The sequence below is a fragment of the Octopus bimaculoides genome, chromosome 5, assembly GCF_046866305.1.
Source record: "Octopus bimaculoides isolate indiv1 chromosome 5, ASM4686630v1, whole genome shotgun sequence".
In the NCBI taxonomy this organism is placed as follows: domain Eukaryota; kingdom Metazoa; phylum Mollusca; class Cephalopoda; order Octopoda; family Octopodidae; genus Octopus; species Octopus bimaculoides.
Genome location: NC_142932.1, coordinates 89,644,217 through 89,668,817, shown reverse-complemented (window position 1 = coordinate 89,668,817; position 24,601 = coordinate 89,644,217). Strand labels below are relative to the sequence as shown.

The following is a 24,601-nucleotide window of genomic DNA, read 5'->3' as shown; positions in this document are numbered from 1 at the left end:
TTTCAGATAATTTACTGCCTACACACACACACACACACACACACACACACACACACACACACATCTTTGCATATATGTGTACACAATAATTTAAAACTGACTAGACATTATAACTATTTGAAGAGATTTCTATATATAATCCAGTGGCAATGGGTTATTAATATATTTCTATGGCAACATGGATTAGTGAAGTTAATTTCCTCAGCTGCAAACTGAAACATCCTGCATATTTGAATACTAACATTATGCAATCATTCTTTACTTTTTTCCTTCCTCTTCCAACTCTCTCTCTCTCTCTCTCTCTCTAGTCCATTCTTCCTCAGTCTTTCTCTTTCTTCTGTTTTTCTTCACAGCCTGCCTCTCACTCCATCCCCTCCACCCTCCTCTCTTGTTCCCTGATTCTTGGTTTTCTTCTCTTTTTTTACTTTTATCTCATGTCTCTCCTTTCTCTCTCTCTCTCTCATATGGTCAAATACCTCACATTTTACTACAATGAATTTTAGAAATAGTTTCCCTTCCTTATCGCCTTTGATTGTTTCTTTCTTTCTCTTCATTCCATCCCCTAACTCAAACCTTGCACAACCATTCTATACATATTTGAACAGTGAGGAAGACATGCACCACACACAGAAAAAAATATTTAAGAATGTAAATAATATTTTTTTGGAGAACATGTTTTCTTCCTAAAGTTTTCATCTAACATAATTTTAATTCTAATCTACAGTTTCTAATGTTATTGTAATTTAAAGGAGTGTAACATTGATAAGAGTGGTATGGATATTGTTAGTAGTAATTGATGCTGCTGTTGGTATTTCTGGTGATGCTGGTGTTGATGTAATAAGTGGAAATGGTGGTGTTAGAGTCGGTATTTATGCTCTTCTGGTGGTGATGTTGGTGATAAAATTTTGTTACCTCAGCTTAACAGATTTAGTTCTCAGATTTTTCTAAAAGGAGGGCATGTAAATAGGGTTCCTATTAGAAATCCAATAGAGAAGTTGGTGGTTCATATTTTTCCAACAGTACTGGCCCCCATTGATTCTTGAACTTACCTAACTTCTCTCACAAGTCACAAGTGCAGTGAATCAAATACTACAAACACTTACAAAGTACTTTATGTCATCTTTTATATATTTCAGCCATTATATTGAGGCCATGCTGGGGCAGCACCTCGAAGGGTTTGGTTGAACCAATCGACAACAGTCCTTATTTTTTAAGTTTGATACTTATTCTACCAGTTTCTTTTGTTGAACTGTTAAGTTAAAGGGATGTAGTTAAACCTTCCACACAGTTTCCTTCAACCAAAATTCATTCATAAACCATTGGGCTATAGAAGACACTTGCCCAAGGAGCTGTGCAGAAGGATTGAAATTGAAACCTCATGGAAAATTTTAAAAAAACAAGAAAAAGAAGAAAAGGTGAATAAAAAAAAGAAAAAGAAGAGACAGTGAATAAAAAAAATGATCTAGTCTGTTTGGTTGCCAGCATTAATTTGGTTCAAATTGATTACATATTCAGTGTAATGATACACCTTTATAGTCTAATGAATTATGTATTTTCACTATAAATCAATAAATAAAGAGTTATTAGCAATTAAAGTTTGAAAATTTTGGTAATTTTAGCCAATCGTAAGCCACAGACACATTCATGCCTGTTTCCATAGTAACAAGCTGAACATAGGAACTATTTTGTCTGCAAGAAAACATGTGCCTGTTTCCATAGTAATAAGGAAACCATGTAAAAGGAAGAGGCATGCTATGTGTACAAAAAGACGTCATGGGAACATGTACTGTCGATGCTGGCACTGAGAATGCATGGAGTCTGTGTCGGTGAGGAAAGACACATGATTTGAAGGTGGTACCTTTCCTCTTAGGACTGTAGTGCTCTTCCTTTACTCATCGGTTAAGGAATTGACTTCAGTTCGGTCTTGTGTTGAAGAACTGGGGATGAGCTGTAGCACAGCCATTGATGATAACAACTATGTTAGAGAAATATGTGCGAAGGACTTGCTCCATCATCCAATTCAAGTTGGTGGGCCTGGAAAGATTGCTGAGATCGATGAAACAGTTTTCTGAAGCCGTAAGTACAACCGAAGAAGGGTCCTACCTGAGCAGTGGGTTTTGGGAGGAGTGTGTTGCTAGACCAGACAAGTTTTTCTGTATGTGGTACCATGTTGGAATCATGACACACTGAAAGAATGCATACATCACTCACTTCTTCCAGGAACCACAATTTCCAGCAATTTGTGGAGGGCGTACTCACACATTCCTGAAATTGATGGTTACAATTTTGAGCATGAAACGGTGAATCACAGCATTGGGTTTGTTAACCCGAGAGACGGTACCCACATTCAACAAGTGGAAAGTAAATGGACCTCTGTGAAGCGAGGTAATGAACGATGCTGTGATACTCGCCATTCTATGGTAGATTCATATCTCTGTGAACTTATGTAGCACAGAAGATATGAAAATTGTAATTTGTTTGAGAAATTGATTGAATGTATTTCTAACTTTCATTTTTAATTTTAAAAATATTTTCTAAATTTACTGCCTAATGCATGCTTAAATGTTTGCTTTTTTTAAGCATATTTTGTTCACTCTTTTATTTTCATATATAACATATAAACATGTACATCTTTTAGAACATTGTCATTTTATAAGAGTTTGCTGGCAAATTTTTTAATTAACGGAAACATTTATTTACATGAAAGAAAAATACTGGAGAACTTTCATCTAATTCTTCCAAATCTTTCTATTAAAACTGTATTGAAACCATGTAACATGTTTCCACATTTGCATTAAATGCATGTTGAATGCTTAAAACTACAAAATATGTGTTGTTTACTCATTTCTTTTTGCCACCGAGGTGGTTGTGAGGTGAGCTAAAAATAACAGCTAAATAGCGTTTTTAGGCTAAATCTTTTAAGTTTGTGCTATTGCAATGCTTAAAACTACAAAAGACATGTTGTTTATGCTTTCTTGACAACACATGCTATTTTCTGAATGTTTACGACAAAATGTACAGTCACGCACAAAATGATAGCTTCCAAATACTGTTTCCTGACTGGGTGAAAATAAGCAAACTTTAAACCTCTATGACTTTTTAAAAACGTTTTTCTGGAAAAAGTGAAATAACTCCAGCAATTCAGCTTGGAAAAGTATATTATTGTGCCAAATTTTATAATTTTCAATAAACTTTTATTTTTGAAATGCTGGAAACCAACATACTAAAAAAAAATGTAGCAAAATGAAAAAAAGAAAGAAAACAATAGAAGAGAAAAAGGAAAGATACAAAGTTTTTAGAAAAACAATATAGAAAAAAGAAAAAGAAAGTTTACTTTGAATTCTGGGCTTTGAATGAATAGAGTGCTCTTGCTTTTCCCTGGATTTGAAAGCCTCTACGGCGCTCAGGAGGTACACTCAGTGTGCTAACCACTTCTTCAAACCTATCATTTGGTATTGGAGATTTCTGGGATGGACTGTAGGAAAATAAACAAGCAATCAATCAAAATAAGTTAGAAAATAAATAAATACATGGAAGAAAAAATTTAGCAAACACCATACTACAATATTTAGGGAAAGGGTTCACTCCATTAAATCAATCTTCTGACTACTCAGAAGGGTAAAAGGCGAAATCACTTTGAATGTCAAGGGATGTAACTAAATACTACAAGGCATTTAATCCATTGCTCCATTGATTCTGCCAATCCAATAATCTTTAATAAAGAAAAGAATAATAATACTGATAATAACAATAATAACAACTGGAATATTAAGAAGAGGAGAGACAAGAAACCTGCTGGAAAAAGGTCAAGAATCGATGGTTCATCATGCTGTAATGGGGGGGAATCAACGGTCGAGATTTGTGATTTATTCTGATTTTAACAATTCGATCATCTCAACTTACTGATCACATATACACATTTTATCTACTTTAGATAGTAGTAACAGTGATGCCATTAATATGGACAGTCTCTGGAAATCTTAAATCACAATAGAGTAGTGAGAAAAACACAGCAACCACCATCTCAAATGATAAAGATTGATTTCTTCCATTGGTACCAAGATCATACATTTTAAAGGTGGTGGTGGTGGTGGTGGTGTTTATAGCTGAATGAATTAATTCTTCAATATATTACTAATATTAAGGTGGCAAGCTGGCAGAAACGTTAGCACACCAGGCAAAATACTTAGCAGTATTTTGTCTGTCTTTATGTTCTGAGTTCAAATTCTGCCAAGGTCGACTTTGCCTTTCATCCTTTCAGGGTCGATAAATTAAGTACCAGTTGCATATTGGGGTCAATTTAATTGACTGGGCCCCCTCCCCTAAAATTTCAGGCCTTGTGCCTAGAGTAGAAAAGAATATATTATTAATATTAAGGAGGTGAGCTGGCAGAATTGTTAGCACACCGGGCAAAATACTTAGTGGCTTTTCATCCATCTTTACATTCCGAGTTCAAATTCTGTTGAGGTCAACTTTATCATTCGTTCTTTCAGAGTACATAAAATAAGTACCAATTGAATACTGGAGTTGATACAATCGACTTAAATCCTCCCCGAAATTTTCTGACCTTGTACCAATATTTGAAACCAATATATTTACTCTTTTACTTATTTCAGTCATTTGACTGCAGCCATGCTGGAGCACCGCCTTTAGTTGAGCAAATTGACCCCAGGATTTATTCTTTGGAAGTCTAGTACTTATTCTATCGGTCTCTTTTTGCCGAACCGCTAAGTTACAGGGACGTAAACACCAGCATCGGTTGTCAAGCGATGGTGGGGGGACAAACACAGACACACAAACACACATACATATATATATTTATATATATATATACGACGGGTTTCTTTCAGTTTCCGTCTACCAAATCCACTCACAAGGCTTTGGTCGGCCCAAGGCTATAGTAGAAGACACTTGCACAAGGTGCCACACAGTGGGACTGAACCCGGAACCATGTGGTTGGTAAGCAAGCTACTTACCTTACAGCCACTCCTATTTCACTGAATTGGGCAAATAATGTATTAATTTTTTTTAAACTGGCATATTGCCACCAATTTATAAAAGTGGGTTATAGTCACTAGATTGACACTAGTACATTACTGGTGCTTATCTTATCAACCCCAAAGGGGAATGAAGAGGAAATCTTCCCTGGCAGAATACAAACTTGAAATGTAGACAAAGGAAACTAAAATTTAGTTTTGTACATTTTGGATAGTAGACTTAATATGTTACCTAGTTTAACCCCACTACTTGGCTCATGGATGCTGTTAGAGGAGTCAACTGTTGCAAGCATTTAAGCCAGGCCTCTGGTCTGAGAATAACTTCCTTCTGTGATTAGTGTCTTGGGAAGTGTTATCTAAAAGTTGTCTAAACTTTTGTTACTTCATTACACCATTTAGAAGATGACAAGACAGTGAGAAAATGGATGGACATATAATTAATAAATGGAACTAGGTCAGCAAATACATATAACCAGACAGGATGCTGTGGAACATGGAAGATAATAGTAAGGATTATTCATGAATCCTATCTGTGATAATCTGCAAAAAGTAGTAATGATGGATAACCAGATAGCACTGATACATCACAGAGAACAAAATAATTAAATACAAAACAGTCATGACCGATTTTAACACTGAATAGTTTAACTTTCAACAAGTAACAATAACTTGATAGAGAGTAAGTTAAAGAAAAGAAGATATTAGTTGAAGTCTCTTTAGTTTAGTACATCTAATGTGTGTATGCATGAGAGAGAGAGAGAGAGAGAGAGAGAGAGAGAGTGTGTGTGTGTGTGTGTGTGTATGGGTGTGAATGTGTGTGCATATATACTCTTTTACTTGTTTCAGTCATTTGACTGCAGCCATGCTGGAGCACCACCTTTTAGTTGAGCAAATCGACTCCAGGACTTATTATTTCTAAGCCTAGTACTTATTGTATCGGTCTCTTTTGCCGAACCGCTAAGTTACGAGGATGTAAACACACCAGCATCGGTTGTCAAACGATGTTGGGGGGACATACACAGACACACAAACACACACATATATACGATGGACTTCTTTCAGTTTCCGTCTACCAAATTCACTCACAAGGCTTTGGTTGGCCCAAGGCTATAGTAGAAGACACTTGCCCAAGATGCCACACAGTGGGACTGAACCCGGAACCATGTGGTTGGTAAGCAAGCTGCGAGTATGAATGTACAAGTAAGTGTATCTATATGTATACATGGATATACATAGTGATGGTGATGCAACTGTCCGAAGACGAAAATTATGAGTATGTATATATATATCCAAGAATGACTCATGGGACTTTATTGGAAAGTAAAGTAGAGCAGAAATCAAGTAACAATGGGCTCTTGTGTTATTCATCTATACCAGTCATGAGCAAACTGTGGTCCACGAGACTTTCTGAATGGCACACCTAACGAAAAATTACCACAAATATTTTTTAGTAGTGCAGCCCACCTGATGATGAACCATGTCTTCTCAAAAAAGGTTGCCTGCACTTTACCTATGTCAATCCGAGTTCACAAAGAATTGGAAAATTAAGTGCTGGAACATAAAAGGGGAAAGGCCTATCATTATATCTATAGATTGTGAAGGCAGTGAGCTGGCAGAATCATTAGCTCACCAGGCAAAATGTTTAGCGCCATTTCATGTCTTCACACTCTGAATTCAAAATTTACCAAGGTCAACTTTACCTTTCATCCTTTTGGGGTTGATAAAACAAGTACTAGTCAAGCACTGGGGTCAACAAAATTGACTTATCTCTGCCCCGAAATTGCTGGCCTTGTGCCAAAATTTGAAATCTTTATATCCATAGATTGTATATTATATCCACTTTAGTAAATACTGGTAAGTCTGAAGGAAGAATGTTTTAAGAGTTCACACACGTATGGTAGATGCAGTCATGTAATTCTGGCTTTAGTCACACAGCGTGGCACTTTGTGCAAGTGTCTTTTATTATTAGGCTGAACAAGGCCTTGTGAATGGAATTGGCAGATGGGTACTAAGAAAAAAAAAACTCACCATGCATGTATGTGTATACACACATACACACACACACACATTATATATGTATGTGCATGTGTGTGCGAGTCCCTTTGTCTATTCTCAACACATTGCCTAAGTGAAATGGTGTCTTTGTTTGCATTCTTTGCTAAGTGAAATTCCAATTGTGATGTGTGCATGTCAGTATCCTCATCATCATCGTTTTAACATTCATTTTTCTTTGCTCGCATGGGCCAGAATTTTTTGAGATATGGCCAGATATATATGCACCTACACATGCATACATGCACACACACACACAAGGTTCTTTCAATTTCCATCAATCAAATCCTACTAATAAGGCTTTGATTGAGTAGGGAGCTATAATATTGCCCCAAAGTGCCAGGCATGGCATTGAACCCCAAACCATATGGTTAGGAAGGAGACTGCTTAGCCACAACCATTTGTGCTCACACACACATGCATATCCAGTTACATAGACACATGTTACTGACTTGAAACTAAAATACTAAATGTTCAAACAGACATAAATAATGTTTATACACAAACATATTAAATAATGGAGAAAAAAAAACAAGAAGGAAGAGAGAGAAAATAGTTCTTTCCATTCACTGGATATCAAATTTGTTCAACATTGAAATAAATAAATAAATAAATAAAATTGTAACAAATTTTCATACAGCATGAAATTCCTGTTCAGCAAAAAAGACCAATTGTGTATATCTCAATTTAAAGAGTATTAAAAAAATTAAATAATATATATTACAAATGTGAAAGAATTTTAAGAATTTGTAACAATAATAAAGATAAATAAATAATACAAATGCAAGTACACACAAGAGAGAGAGAGAGAGAGAGAGAGAGAAAGAGTGTGTGTGTGTGTGTGTGTGTGTGTGTGCAGAGACAATAATTTGAAAACCAGTTTGGAATATAAAAATCAACATTTCCAGAGAGGAATGTGAATGAAGCAAGTGCACGTCCAATATCCATGCTGGCCTGGGTAGGACAGTTTAACAGGGGTTGACTAGCTGGAGAAATGTCCAGGCTCCATTTGTCTGTTATGGCATGGTTTCTATGGCTGGATACCCTTCCTAACACCAATAATTTTACAGAGTGTAGTAGGTACTTTTATGTGGAACTGGCACAGGTGCTTTTACATGGCACTGGCATAGGTACAGTTATGTGGCACCAGCCCCCATGAGCCTGCAAGATTAGGATCTCTTGGCTGAAAGAGGGATGTAGAGGACATACCTGTGTGCTTGGATAGCCATAATTTTACTTAACTTGGCATGCCTTCTCAAGTAAAGCAAACCACCAGAAGTCTTAGTCCCTTGTCATCCCCCACTCTCTCTCGCATATATATTATATATATTATATATATATATATATATATATATATATCATCGTCATCATCTGGTGAAACCGGATGGCAACACCAGGCGCCAAATTAGACTGGAGCCTGGTGTTGCCATCCGGTTTCACCAGTCCTCAGTCAAATCGTCCAACCCATGCTAGCATGGAAAGCGGACGTTAAACGATGATGATGATCATCATCATCATCATCATCACCATCATTTAATGTCTGTTGTCCATGCTGGCATGGGTTGAGCAGTTTGACTGGGCTGGCATGCCGGAAGGCAGCACCAGATTCCAGTCTGATTTGGCATGGTTTTCTATAGCTGGATGCCCTTCCTAATGCCAACCACTCCAAAAGTGTAATGGGTGCTTTTACGTGCCACCAGCATGAGTGCCATTTGCATGACACTGGGATGCGTTTACATTCCACTGGTACAGGTGCCAATTTGCATGACACCGGTATCTGCCACAACTGCAATTTTGCTCAGCTTGATGGGTCTTCTCAAGCACAACATAATGCCAAAGGTCTTGGTCATTGCCTCCATGAAGCCCAACACTCAAAAGGAACCCATCCACCTTGCCTTCGTGAGGCCCAACACTCAAAAGGAACCCAACCAATTTGCCTTTGTGAGGCCCAATGCTTGAAAGGAACCCAGCCACTTTGCCTCCGTGAGGCTCAACATTCAAAAGCTGTTCTTTACGTGCCACCAGCACAGGTGCACTTGGCTTGACAGGTCCTCTCAAGCACAGCACATCGCCAAAGGTTTTGGTCACCAGTCATTGCCTCTGTGAGGCTCAAAGTTCAAAGATCATGCTTCACCACCTCGTCCCATGTCTTCCTGGGTCTACCTCTACCACAGGTTCCCTCCGCAGTTAGAGATCGACATTTATTTTTACACAGCTGTCCTCGTCCATACCAGTACAGTCGTCTCTCTTGCACACCACATCTGATTGCTCTTATACCTAACTTTTCTCTCAAGATGTTTACATGCCATTGAACATGCACATTGACATTGCACATTCAGCAAAGCATACTGGTTTCATTTCTTTCAAGCCTATGCATGTCCTTGGCTGTCATAGCCCATGTTTCACTGCTATGCAGTATAGCTGTTCGCACATAGGCATCAAACAATCTGTCTTTCACTCTAAGAGAAAGGCACCCCTACTACTAACTTGGTCACCTAGATAGCAGAAGCTATCTTACTATCTTTAGCTTGTCCCTCTGGCAGATGATGGAGTCTATTTTCTGTGCATTTTCAGCATTTATTGCACCTGTGCACCTTCCACATACAAAAGTTAGTTTCCTTGTTAACCTTCCTCTGATGTTGTTGCACCGTGTCCAAAGCTTACACTCATGGAGTTTCTACCTACACCTTTTCAATGGATTGAGCAGGGCCATCTATCTGAAGGGATTTGTGATTTGTCTGCCTTCCTACTTACTATGACTTTTGGTTTTTCCCTTTGATTCTAGACCTTGCTTCCATACCTGGAACTTCTTCAGTTAACAACAGGTAAAGAACAAAATGCTTTTGCAGTGTTTGTGTGAATTCATAATTAGCAAATTTTAATCAATCAAGTGATGTACAGGAGGCTGACTGTTATTAAGTAATATAAAGTAGATTAGTATTTTTATCTAGAATAAGTACTAGGCTTACAAACAATAAGTCCTGGAGTCGATTTGCTTGACTAAAGGCGGTGCTCCAGCATGGCCACAGTCAAAATGACTGAAACGAATAAAAGAATATAGTTTGAGTTGTAAATGAAATAATTAACATTTAATCATCAGTATACACTTGTCTGTAACCAAAGTGATGATGCTGTACATGCAGATGAAATGAGTTTAATACAACAAAATTTGACTCACAAGCAATGGCTATGAATTTTAATTTTAACACTTTCTCATTCTGCCTTGTATTACTTACATCCACCCTGATATCAAAAGGATTAAACCTTACTGGCTTGGTCTACCTTACACCAAACTACTCATTTACAAGTTTCAGTCAGCAGGCTGAGGCCATGTTGGAGCACCAGCATCATGTGTATATTTTCTAAATGAAGAGTGGAGGCAAAATAAATAAATAGAATTTACATATAAGCAACAGGAATGTAATAAACCCAGGAACACAATGATTCATATGAAAGAGAATCAAAACTGAGTAACTGAGTGCTCTCTTTTGACTATGGTATTTGAGCCATTTGTGTTTACATCCACACTGAATTTAAATTAAATAAAACTGAGTCAACAAAAGACTGTCTGAATATTTGTTTGACCTCTGAGAAATAGCAACCAAAGAGCCTTCAAATCACAGCCAACTGTCTTGATAAACAAGACACTTATTTGATAACATCATCCTAGATACACTATGACTAAATAAAAGTAAAGAAGATCACAGCTGGAATGCCTTTAACTATATATTGCTGTATTTTGGTTGACTTGTGACTGAACATCATCATCAACAAGTAAATACAATCTACTGTATAAACTACTCTGGTGGTGTTGCATAGATGTGATCAGCTCTGCTCAAGAAGACCCCATGGAAGTAAGATATCAAATAAGGTTTATAGTGAAGACCTTGTGTCATAGATGTGAATGCACTTCAAGATGCATGGCTTGGACAGTGCCAATTAGCTTATAATACATAGGGTTTGTGTATGACTTAATTTTGGTCAAATAGAGAAATAGCTTAGATATGCATGCTCAGAGATGGGAAAAGAGAAAGGAGAGAAAATATTGATGAGTCAGCAACAGATTATTTACAAAAGAACAAAGCAACATTGAAATTGTATATTGAACACTGACAGATCGAAGGAATGTAGATGTTGCAAATCTAAAAACAAAAATAATAATAAATAAAACAAATACAACAAAATGCAAAAAAAAAACAATAATAATAAAATAGTGAAAGTCAGAGTGGAAGAAAGAAGAGTATTACAGAGAGAGGCAGGCGTCTGCTAGACAAACAAAATAGATCAATAAATTGTAATTATTATAATAATATTGATAATAGTAGAATGTTTGTAGTGGGGTACAAGAAAATGAATTGGATTGCCACCATGTAAAAAAAAAAAAGAAAAGAAAAAGATAAATGGAGACCAAAATGAAACAAGGAAAACCTGTTTAAAGTTGTATGATAATGTTTGGGGAATTTACCGTTATTGTTAATCCGTATTTTTTTAATATGTAATTTTGACTTTAACAAACAATTTCAGAGACACATTACACACAACATGGTGAAAAAAGAAAAAAACTGGAAAATTAATAAATATAAACACATTTAGCTTTCCACCATGCAAAACTGACAAGGAAGGTGAGCAATAAAATACTTGGCACTGGTGAGAGAAGCAACATTAGTCATGCATATAGGACCATTCTATGTCATAAGTTCAATACCAAGTTAAGAAATATAAATTAAATATGATAAACCATAACTAAAGCAATAAAATTTTGTTTTAAACGACCATTTTAATTTTAAAATTATAAAAATAAGGAAATTTAGCTTGAAAATCTAATTGATGTCATTAAAGACAATAGTTTTTGATTGGTTTGTGTATCTCTTTTACTCTTTTACCTGTTTCAGTCATTTGACTGTGGCCATGCTGGAGCACTGCCTTTAGTCGAGCAAATTGACCCCGGGACTTATTTTTTGTAAGCCTAGTACTTATTCTATCGGTCTCTTTTGCCAAACCACTAAGTGGCGGGGACATAAACATACCAGCATTGGTTGTCAAGCAATGCTAGGGGGGGACAAACACAGACACACAAACACACACGCGTATATATACATATATACGACGGGCTTCTTTCAGTTTCCGTCTACCAAATCCACTCACAAGACTTTGGTCGGCCCGAGGCTATAGTAGAAGACACTTGCCTAAGATTCCACGCAGTGGGACTGAACCCGGAACCATGTGGTTGGTAAGCAAACTACTTACCACACAGCCACTCCTACGCCTATATATGTGTGTTTTCGTCAGAGTAATAAGGGCAATGCCCATGATCTTTTTGCAAAGTCCCAAGATTGATGAAGTGTGGGTGGATAGGAGAGAAACCAGAATTCAGGGGTTTCCAGAGTAGGATGCAGCACATCAGTGTATGAGATTAACCTCAGACTTGATGTTGAAAGCTTATAACAAATTGAAATCTTCTCAAGGCACCGAAGAGCTAGGTAGTAATATTAAATTGAGTTATGAAGTTCCAGTGGGATTGAACCCAGAACCATGTGGTTGGGAAGCAAACTTCTTACCACACTGCTATGCCTGACTTTTAAATCAAAATTTAATATAGTAATTTTATATTATTACTATAATTGTTTCTAACACATTGATCAACTGTCTTTAGGTTACACCAGATTAAAAGTTTAAACAAATGAATCCTATGGAAAGATACATTAATACCCATGGAACTGATGATACAGAAAGGTCTTTTAACAAGGTCAACAATTAAATCAGAAGCGGAAATTATAAGAATAAAACAAAATTAAACAAAGAAAACAAATAATAAAAATAAAAATAGGAAATAAATAGAAATGAAGACAAAAAATGAAAAAGCACAATTAAGTTGAATAACTGAAATTTTGTTTTATGAAAGTTATAAAATAACCTTATTTGTTTTGCATTTCTATTTGCCTTTTTTTTTTTTTTACCTCAATGAAATAAATTTAACAATAATTGAAATTTCTATTTCTCAGGCTCAAGCCCCCATAATTATATTGGAAAGACATTGAGTGAATGAGACTGTGATGTTCATACTTTTCTTAAGATTATATCAACAATAAAAGTAAATTGACTCCATTTGAAATATCAATATGGTTACTGCTATTGGAGGAGGTTGGGGTAAATTGACTACATGATATATTCCCTGACAGTGTTGATGTATGCATGTGTGTGTTTGTGTAGATGGTATATAGATTGACTATATACACAGTGATAGTGTCAATGAGGGTGGTAAATTGACTGACAACACATTCACCAACAGTGAGTGTATTGTCAAGGTTAAATTACTCCTTTATCAAGATAATGTTACAAGAGGTGAAGCTGGGGTGAGGTACCAGACTATCAGTTTGCTGAACAAAGAAGAAATGGTTCATTTCCTGTGACCAACTTTGGTCTGTGGTCTGTAAGACAACCACTTAACCCTTTTGTTTCCATATCTCTGTTGAAATGTACAGATTCTGTTTAAAGTAATTTTGAAATTAGAAAAGAATTTAAGTAAAAACAACATTAATCATTAATAAGCTGGTGTTTAGAACCTAAATTAACATGAAATTAAGGTGGACAGTTTTAATTTAAGAGGGGAATTTTATATCATAGAAACAGAATTTCAGGTGGAATTGGAATCAAAAGGGTTAAACCTTACTGGCTTGGTCTACATTACACCAAATAGACACTATATATGAGTAGATGCAGCTTACTGTTGTAGGTAGTGGGAACACTGTGTAATTATACAATTAAGATGTACTTTTTTTAACTTGCAAAAATGTTGAATTTATAAAGAAATGTAATCAAATGTTGCAAAGTATTTGGTCCAGTGTTCAAGTATTTCGGATCTTTTTTAAAACGGGGGCCACATTTTTCATTAACAAAACACTTTGAAACTTAGAACACTGGTAGAATGTGTCATATAAAACATCTTTTTCTCTTAGTCTTCTTAAAAAAAAAAAGAAATCCATAAGTTATTCCATGTTAAAGTTGTCGTATTTCTGTAATTTCAACCAATCACTGACGTCCATTCAGCCGATATACATTAAGTGCCGACTACATAAACAAACGATTCTGAAACAATTAACCCTAACCCTAACCCTAGGGTTAGGGTTAGGGTTAGGGTTAAAGCAAATTTAAAATGAAAAAAGCAAATAAAACGAAGGTATGGAGATTAAATACGCTTTACATCGCTTAATCAGCCAAAGGAGTAAATATAAACAACTGAATACTTGTCAGTGATTGGTTGAAATTATCGAAATAAGACAATTTTTTACATGAAATAAATTCGAATACAAAAATATTTTTCTGTTCTATAACACAAAATAAATAAGTATACGAAGTTTGAAAGTCTTTCCGTACCAAAAACACTACGTAAAACATTAATGAAAAATGTGGCCCCCGTTTTAAAATAGATCCAGTATTTCTGTTACCCAACACTCTTCTTATAATATTATTAATTTATTTACTATTACACAGGTACAGGGCTACACATTTCTGAAATGACCCCAATACCTATTCTGACTCTAGTACTTATACTAATAATGACACTTATGTGCATGTGTTTGTAAATATACATAATTAAATAAATAAACACCGAGAGCAAACATATGCATATTATTAAGATAGCAACACTTGCTAAACAACAAAAACAACAGCCATAGAAAAGGAACAACACAGCTGGGTGGGTTCAGCCACTGGAGGTGGGTGCACAGAGAGGGAAGGATTTGCTTTTGTCTTAGCTTATACTTCCACTTACCCAAAATCTCTAGAATAGGAAATTATACGAAGTGGGCTCGCTTTACTGAAATGGCAAGAAATAAGGAAATTTGGCATTCAATTAATTATTCATTTACATTATTATTACAACTAGTATTATTATAAAATTCAGAGACACAAAATTTGAAGGAGCTGTAAATATGATCATGGCATAAAGGAAAAAATATGAAGCATAGACAGACCAAATACGATGAGAGAAGATTTAAAAAATGAAATACATGTATCAAAAAAAATATAATGCAAATCATATGCAAATAATGAATTTCAAAGGCTTCCTAAAACTTGTAGGACTGATATGGATGATGTTCGGTTTAAACATTTTGTTCAACATCTACAAATGGGAGAGAAATCCAGAGGGTTGGCATTTTGAGAAGGAAGGATGTAGTAAAGTGGTTAATGTGGACTTAAGAGTATGGATAGTGAGAAAAGGGAAAACCTATGTGTTGAGTGAACATAGGGGAGAGTGATGTCTAAACTCGGTAGTTCCAAGAAGACACCATTGTAGAAGTAACAAACTAGGCAGAGTGAGGAGACATTCCTTCTAGTGAGTAGATAATTCCTTGTCACATGGATAGCTTTCTTTTGGATGCAGTGTGTGTGTGTGTGTGTGTGTGTGTGTGTGTGTGTGTGTGTGTGCACATGTGCAAGCATGCACATATGCATGTATACATGTATTTAATTAACAGTTATGGCATCCCAGATGTGTAATGCATTTTGGATCTTAACTGGGATTTGTAGAGTCAGGAACTGATTAAACCTGAAGTATTTCTTGACCTTCACGAGGAAGACTTGTATTGTGAAACCTATATTAATTAATGAGTTAGGAAAACTCCATAAGAGTGTCTCAAAATATTTACCTAAACTATATTTTAACCCTTTAACCACATTTCTGTTTCAATTCATTTAGAAAATAATCAACGATCTGGAGAGATTTTAAAGAAAATTAACTTTTCATTATCAAAGTAGTGTTTGAAACAGGAAAAGATTCTGATATAAAATTACAATGGAAGGCTTTAACTTAAACCTTTTATCTTTTACTTGTCTCAGTGATTAGACTGCGGCCATGCTGGGGCACCACCTTGAAGAATTTTTAGTCGAATGTAACGACCCCAGTACATATTTTTTTAAAGCTTGGTACTTATTCTATCAGTCTCTTTTGCCAAACAGCTAAGTTACAGGGACATAAACACACCAACACCGATTGTCAAGCAGTAGTGGGGGGACAAAAACACAGACACAAAGACATTTTAAAATGGCTCATTGGGTTAAGTTTTCAGATTTTCTTTTTTTTCTTTAGAATAGAAAGAAGATAAAGTGGAAGAGAAAAGTAATGCCTGTAGTTTAAAGGTGATAGGGATAACTGATTTTGACGTTTGTGCCATTGAGGTTAATGCGTTGAAGGATGTAAAGAGGGTGGAGACAATATTCATATAGCTAGTTCAGAGCAGCAGAAGATTGAGTCAGTAAGAATTAAGTGCTGGCCATGAACAGAGGGCAACATTCAATACTCTAGCAACTCAACCAGCAGCAATTCTGCATAATCACACCTACAACCAAGTACTTACATTCATGACTATGCATACACAATCATGACAAGAACTTTAGTTGTAGAACTCTGAGTGATAGCATATTAAACAACAGTTGAGAGGCCTGTGGTTTGTATTCTGCCATAGGTATTATGCTATGTTCTTTTCTACTCTAGGTACAAGGCCCGAAATTTTTGGGGAGGGGGGGCAGCAGTCAATTACATCAACCCCAGTATGCAACTGGTACTATATTTATTGACCCTAAAAGGATGAAAGGCAAAGTCAACCTTGGCGGAATTTGAACTCAGAATGTAAAGACAGACAAAATACCACTAAGCATTTTGCCCACTAAGCATTTGAAGAGTTTCATTTACTAATATCAATTCCAGTACTTATCTTAACCAGGAAACTGTTTTATCAATCTCTGTTAATTCAATGGTTAGACCACAATTTTTGACAGTAAGCGCGCGCGCACACACACACACACACACACACACACACAAGGGTGTTCCGTAACTTATTCAGGCTGATCCAAGTGCCTGTAGCTTTGGAGTCTTCCTGATGTCAATCCAGTTCATTGGATGATGTAAACTGGAAAAGAAAAACAGACTACTTCCTGAAATGGCATGGACAGGAGCATACAACTAGTTGATTGATAGATGAAAGCATATAATTAGCTGGTTGTCAGCTGACATTACAATACATATAATCTTTAGCCATGAGTCAGCAGAGAAAATATGGGGGAGGAGATGAAAGGGATGAGGGTATATGGATAGTGATTGGGGTGGCAGTATCATTTCCTATTTTAAAAATTACTATTTGCTGGAAGCGTACAATAGGTATGGTAGAGAGAAGGTGAAGGAGTGAATTATGACAAGTCTTTAACTGATTAGTGAAATGGTAAAATGAGTTGGCATGGGACAGAAGGGGCAGGGTATGATCTCAACAGTACTGAGAGCTATACCTAAAATCAATACCAGAAATGCAATACCAGGAATGTGCAACACAGTTTGGAATATGAAGGTTTGGTATTCACTTTGATGCACTGTAATTATCAATCTGTCATGAAAGACCAAGACTCACCTACACATAAATTTACATTGACGCGGCAACATATACATCATACAAAGCAAGGGAAATTTGATGATGAAGCAAAAAACTAACAATTAATTAATCAGTTAATCAGTCACTCAATATAAATGTGTTTGTGTGTGTGTGTGTGCATACATATATATAAACACACGTCTATACATACATATACATGTATGTATATATATATATCTGGGTGTGCATATATACACACACACACACATTCATACACATGTATATTATATGAGGGGTAGGGGTGGGACTGAAAAGCTTTCTGACTTTAAGGGTATCGCAAAAGGCCTAGTTGGAGGCCCAACCTTTTGAGTTTTTTTACAGGGCTTGGAAAAACTGAAGGACTGATGCAATAAGTGTGTGAATATGTTGAATAAAATCATAATTAACTGATCCTCCTGTATTTTCTTTTATCCAAAGCCAGGAACTTTTCAGCACCCACTCATATAAAAAATATATAGGCATATATGCACACATAAATAGTGAAAAAACAGAGAGAAAGTGAGTAAACACTAGAGTTCAAAGAAACTAGTCTTGGTCTGTGTCATAAACCAAGATAAGATTGTATAATGTGAAGAGAGGTGAGGTTTAAAAAAAAACCCATCCCTCCCTGAAATGTCAATAATCACCCCCACCTCATGATGATAATAATAATAATAAATTGTTGTTGTCATCGTCATCATCATCATCACTGTTTTATGTCCCCTTTCCATGCTAGAAAGAGTTGGATGGGTCATCATGGTCAGAGTTAGCTTAAATTTAGGGGTACTACTCACTTAGACAGATTAGGGGAACCCTATCTTGAACTTCATCTTATTCACATTACATAAAAAGAGTCAATTCAAAGAATGCAAAGTGTGAAATTCAAGCAGTGACCAAAATTCCAGTTTAAGTAAATATATTTATTTCTTTATTGCCCACAGGGGGCTAAACACAGAGGGGACAAACAAAGACAAAGGGATTAAGTCAATTACATCGACCCCAGTGCGTAACTGGTACTTATTTAATCGACCCCCAAAAGGATGAAAGGCAAAGTCGACCTCGGTGGAATTTGAACTCAGAACGTAACGGCAGATGAAATACCACTAAGTATTTCGCCCGACATGCTAACTATTCTGCCAGTTCACTGCCCTTTAAGTTTAAGTAAATATATTAAATAACTGAACACCATGTATTGAGGGCTACCTTCATTGTGTATGTATGTCAGTGGGAAGGTTTATATTATCAGTTTCAGTCACTGGACTGCAGCCATAATAAGGTTCTGCTGTCAAGGGTTCAGACAGTCATACTGATCTTGACATTTATCTAGGTTTTTATGTTAAAGCTCTCTTTTTTTGAACCACTGGTACAAGACATAAAGAGACACAATGTAATCACAAATGAGTTTAGATATGTAAATATAAACATGGGCATTAACATGGACAGTTGCACGCACATACACACACAGCTATGTAATTGTGTGTGTGTGCATGTGTGTGTGTGTGTGCACGCGCGCATGCATGTGTGTGTATGTGCATGCATGCATGTGTGTGTGCATGCTGAAATTATATCCCTCTAGGATATTAAAAAGGAAAGAAAATGAATTAAAGCAAAAAAGAGAAAAGAAAAAGTAGCAATTTACTTACGTAAATACATCACAATGCTTTCTGGCTTCTATATCTGCTTCTTCAAGAATCTTTTTCCTACGCCTTTCTTCGTCATAAAGTTGTTCCTGATAAGGGAAATATACTTTCTCAATCATGGTTTTTGGGTTGTTTTTTTTTTTTTTTTAAGAGAGAGTTTGTTGGATTTTTTAAAATCTAAATTTTAATATTTAAATGTTTTTATTTATTTATTCTAAAAAAACATTCTAGAAATTGATTTAATTTCAAATTAAAATTTTCTATTTTACTAAACAGGGAAACATTAAAAAATAATATATCAGTGAATTCCTCAAAGTAGATTTTGCAGCAGGCAGTGTTTAATTAATCCCAGTTTTTGGCAGCTAGTTCAAAAGTTTATATATTAACTAAGAACTTTAGTACATGGATCAGACAACTATGATGAACAACATTAATATCATTAAACCCCACTACTGATGGTTTTTAGAAATGAAATCACTGCAATACTTAAAAAAAAAAAAATAGTCTCGAAAATTATTATCTTTCAGTCCATGTAGTATGTCAGTATGGCTCTAGCACTGGTGCTACTACTTTCAAGTATCTCTTCCAACTGATGCTGTTTGTTGAGCAAATTATCAAGTTTGGAAGACAAGAACGAGGCCAATATATGTTAATATATGTTAAATGTATTCCTATGTTCTAACAAATTATCATACAAGCTGTATCTGTGAATAAAAGACAAATTTACCTATCATTTCAATGGACATGTACTCAGGAAGTTGACAAACAAAACTAGAACAAAATCAGCAATCACAATTGTGACTGCAATATACACTCTATATTTATATGTCATAGTTTTTCCTCCTTGAAGGAAAAAAACAAAAACAAGCATGAAAAATCTCCAGCAATTTATCTACCAAACATTGTTCTGGGTTTGAAATCTGTAGTATGCACACATGTGCACATATATACACATTAGCAAATAACTGAGTATGTGAAGTGGGTTGATCATGTCACTATACAGCCAATTTGGATATTAGTATTGTAAATAAATATATGCCGATGACATCTCACAGAAAAACAACTTCCACATATATTAAACATGTGCGGTTCTTTATCGGCCAGCCATAATCTTAATACGCATTTGATGCTGTATATGTTCTCAGTCAATTAAGAATGGTGATTTAAAAAAAGCATTTGTTAATCTGCTCATTTCAGATATAGATCATAGAAATATGCTGTCATGTTGTCTATCCATGATTTGGGGACTTTACTGAAAGGCAACCTACAATTTGTGAATGAGTCAAAAGGCTTTAGCCAAAATATTGTAAACATAAAGGGAGAGCAACTTATCTACTGCTGTGACTTACGTACAAATGTTATCACCATCATCGTTTAATGTGCACTTTTACAGACTTGCATGAATTAGATAGAATTTGAGTCAAATTTTCCTATTACCAGCCCTCACCTGCTTCCAAGCAAGGTAATATTTCCTCATAGTCAGATATGTTTTTCAGAGAAGACTGAAAATAAACAACATCACTCATATGACAATGGCGTTCATATACAGCCATCATGTGATGTCAAAACAAAGGTACACACAAACATACAGATACACACACACACTCTCTCTATCTCACATGTGCACACTTTCAGCAGGCTTATTTCAGTTTCTGTCTACCAGATCAACTCACAAGGCTTTGGTCAGTCCAAGGCTATAGCAGAAGTCCCTTGTCTGAGATGTTACACAGTGGGACTGAACCAAAGTTCACATGGTTGGGGATTAAGTATCTTCATTATTCAGTCACATCTGTGCCTATATAAAGGAGATGCACTGATATTATTATTGATATGCATTATGGATTTTTACAAGGATAGAAAAAACATTTATAAAAGTGTCTGTTTTTTTTTCCAAGATCTAAGATTGTGTATATGATATCAAACACCATTTAGTGAATTTTAAATGTATAAAATGTTACCAGATATAATTTTGTGTGTTTGTACATTTATATACACAATACCCCCAACAACTTTATTGCAAGTCTTAATCACTCGTTACTGATTTAACTTATACCCCACCCAAAATATTGCCACACCTCACATTGAGAGAGACAGGTGTAGATGGTTACGTGACAAGGATATTAAACAACTGACATTGGATAATGTCCATGGCCAAAACATTTAACAATCAGATGACCCAGTGCACTTAGCTAAAAAGTAGGTGATGCAGGATAGGAATATTTTGTTGCTCTAACCAACAGTGGGGATGGGACTAAAACTGCTTGGGGTTTTGTCAACCTAAAGTACTGAATTCAATTCCTTCTGTGGGAAAAGTTCTGCCAATCTGACTTACTAAGGAGAGAAACCGGTATGTGGTTAAGCAGGCCACTTCACAACTATGAGGTTTGGGGTTCAACTACCTTTAGTGACATATGTATGGAGAGAATTAGCAGCTTTACTTGTTGTGGATGCAGTACAAGGAAATCTACAAGTAAATCTAAGCAGCTACTCATTGTTGAATGACAATAATATTTGCATCTAAAAGGATCAAGGCTACAAAATTTGGGAAAAGCATGTAGTTGATTCAACTAATTGAAGCATTTGACTTGTAGTTACTTTATTGATCTTGAAGAATGAAAAGCAATGTTGATTGTGGTGATATTTGAACTCAGTATAGAAGAGAGGTAGTAAATACCACCAGGCATTTTGTATAATGTTCTACTACTGTTCCTGCAAATTTACCACTTTAACAAGAAAACATCTACAGAGCCATTCAGCTGCAAATCTCAACAAAGAGAAAACGAGCTAGTATGAAAGCCAAAGAAGATTGTAAAGCTTTGGACTAGAAATGGAATGTTTGTTTTTAGTTGCATGAGTTCAATCTAACCATGTAAGGAGAAAGAAAGAAAAAAAAAGGGAGAGAAAAAGAAAGAAAGAAGAGCTAACATCAACTGCAGACTGTGCAATAAGCACAAAGAAACAATTGGCCATATAATTTCTGGCTGCCTGGTTCTTGTAGAGACAATGAATTCACAGACAAGTAAGCAGCTATGTCCATCAGGCAATGTGCCAACAATTCAACATGAAAAGTAGTAGGGAAAACATTCATCGAATCTGATAATGTAGGACATTTCTGTCCAGTCTGATAAAAAGATGAAAATGAACTTTGCTTCCCTAAATCATTATCAGACAGAAATGGGAAAATACGTACTCTGCAAAGCACCTCAATTCCACCTGGCATGGATAATGCACAAAATGGTGTGTGTGTGTGCATATGTGTGTATATCTATATATATATATATATATATATATATATATATATAACGTGAGAGAGTTCTTTTCTTCCTTTTTTTTGGCACTTTTGCTATGAATTAAATTAATGAATTCAACGGGATACACCGTCTGCAAGTAGTTGGGTTCAGCATATTATCCTCTATTTTCTAATTGTTACACAAATTTTGGGTAAAACCTCCACTTTTACCCGCTCCCATTGACTGCACCTATATATATATATATATATATATATATATATATAAGAGTGAGCTGGAAAGTTCATAAGCTGATGATGAAAGAGTGATGCTAAAGCTGTGAAATTTTGCATGTATTCATTTCAACTCTTCTTATTAATAACTGTACTGTTTCATTTCAGGTAAACTGACATCTGACTGTTCAAAGAAGATTTCAAAAGTAACCAGTAGTGATTTCTCTTGAAAATGGGAAAAAATTTGGCATTGTGGTGTTACCAAGCACCCACAGAAAAACAGTTTAACCCCCAAGGACATTCATGCTGACATGCTTGCTACATTAGGGGATGACATTCCAGCTTTATCAACAGTGCAAAAATGGGCAGTTGAATTTAGGAGGGGAAGAGAGAGGCTTAAAGATGACCCAAAGTCTGAATGTCCTGCATCTGCCACCACCAAGGAAAACATTGATTGTGTTCACCATATAGTGATGGATGACAGGTAGTTGACTATAAATCAGATAGCCAATGCTATAAACATATGCCGTGAGCAAGTTGAGAATATTCTGCACAATGAACTTGGCATGATGAAGGTTTCTGCTTGGTGGGTGCTATGTCTTCTGACACCTGACCAAAAGCATACCAGGCAGATCATATCACAAGAAAATCTAACACTGTTTGAGGCAGATCCAGCTGGTTTCTTTGAATATTTCTTAACTCAGGATGAGTGTTGGCTCCATCAGTTTGATCTAGAGGCAAATAGACTGTGGTTTTGAACTGGTTGATTACCCACCTTATTCTCCCGATTTGGCCCCAACTGACTATCTTCTGTTCCCCCAACATGAAAAAACACATGGCTGGGAAACAGTATCACAGTGATGAGGACATCATATCTGCTATTGAGGATTTCTTTGACTAACAGGATGAAAGCGTCTTCATCAAACACTGTGTGTGTATGTGTGTGTGTGTGTGTGAGAGAGAGAGAGAGAGAGAGAGAGAGAGAGAGAGAGAGAGAGAGAGAGAGAGAGAGAGAGAGAGAGAGAGAGAGAGAGAGAGATTTTCTGAACAATCATCTATCATATTTTACTCAATATGGATTTGTTTGAGTAAAATCTGGCAGATTTTACTCAAACACTTCCATCTAAGCTGATACTATGTAAACTTTCATAAGGAATAAATGAAACACTAAAATAATTAATGAAACAACAAACCCACAAAACATTAATTTTGATTTAATACAGAAACATCTCTCAATTTCCTCTGAAGCACAATGTTGAACTCATCCTTTGGACACAGAATCCGGTGGTGTAATGAAAACTTACATGAAACACTTGAAAACACATAATAAAACTATTGTTATCTAGTTTCATATCATTTAAACATAGAGCATTATTTAGGATAATGCTGAAATTCACATTATAATCTTCAATATACCCATCATAAGCTATTGTTTAGTTGCTACATACAATAATTTTTGATTTAGGCACAAGCCAGTATTTCTGAAGGGCAGGAGTTAATCAATACCATTGACCCCAGCATTTGACTGGTACTTAATTTTATTGATCTTAGAGAGATGAAAAGCAAATTTGACCTTGGTGGGATTTATGTAAAGAATGTAGAGCTGCAAAAAAAAATATCACAAAGTATTTTGTCTGATGCTCTACTGATGCTGCCATTCCACCAGCCCGATGGTTGCATATAACATTTGATGATGTGTGGTCTAGTGGTTAGAATGTTGGGCTCAAGATCATTAGGCTATGGGTTCAATTCCCTAGAATGAAAGACATATTGTGTCTTTGAGTAAGATACTTCATTTGCCATTTCTCTAGATGAAAATCAGCACCAGCCTTGTGTTGATGCAACCATCTGCCCCCACCATCCCCAGCTGTCATACCCTTAATGTTCTGCTGGATCAATAGATGAGAGGGCTACATGGGTATCTATGTCTGCATGCAACTACATAAGCACCTAAAACAAATAGCTTGGCATATACTAGCAAGTCATACTTGCTTGCAAATAAGAGCTTTGGTATCATACAACATATTACATATAATATATATAATATAAATA

The 24,601-nt window shown here is 35.9% G+C and overlaps 1 protein-coding gene across 50 annotated transcripts in view; it reads right to left on the bottom strand.

Moving 5' to 3' along the window:
- Positions 1-24,601, bottom strand: part of LOC106869124 (sorbin and SH3 domain-containing protein 1) — a 487,488-nt gene that overhangs the window by 20,269 nt on the left and 442,618 nt on the right. For 30 of the 50 annotated variants that reach the window (XM_089352588.1, XM_089352582.1, XM_089352574.1 and 27 more), the window contains 3 exons: positions 19,093-19,178; positions 14,821-14,865; positions 3,335-3,475 (listed from right to left, as the gene is read on the bottom strand). In XM_089352588.1, coding sequence (XP_089208714.1) covers positions 3,335-3,475; positions 14,821-14,865; positions 19,093-19,178 — 272 coding nt within the window. The remainder of the gene's footprint in view (positions 1-3,334; positions 3,476-14,820; positions 14,866-19,092; positions 19,179-24,601) is intronic. The other 20 variants (XM_089352590.1, XM_089352584.1, XM_089352578.1 and 17 more) reach the window with 1 other exon arrangement.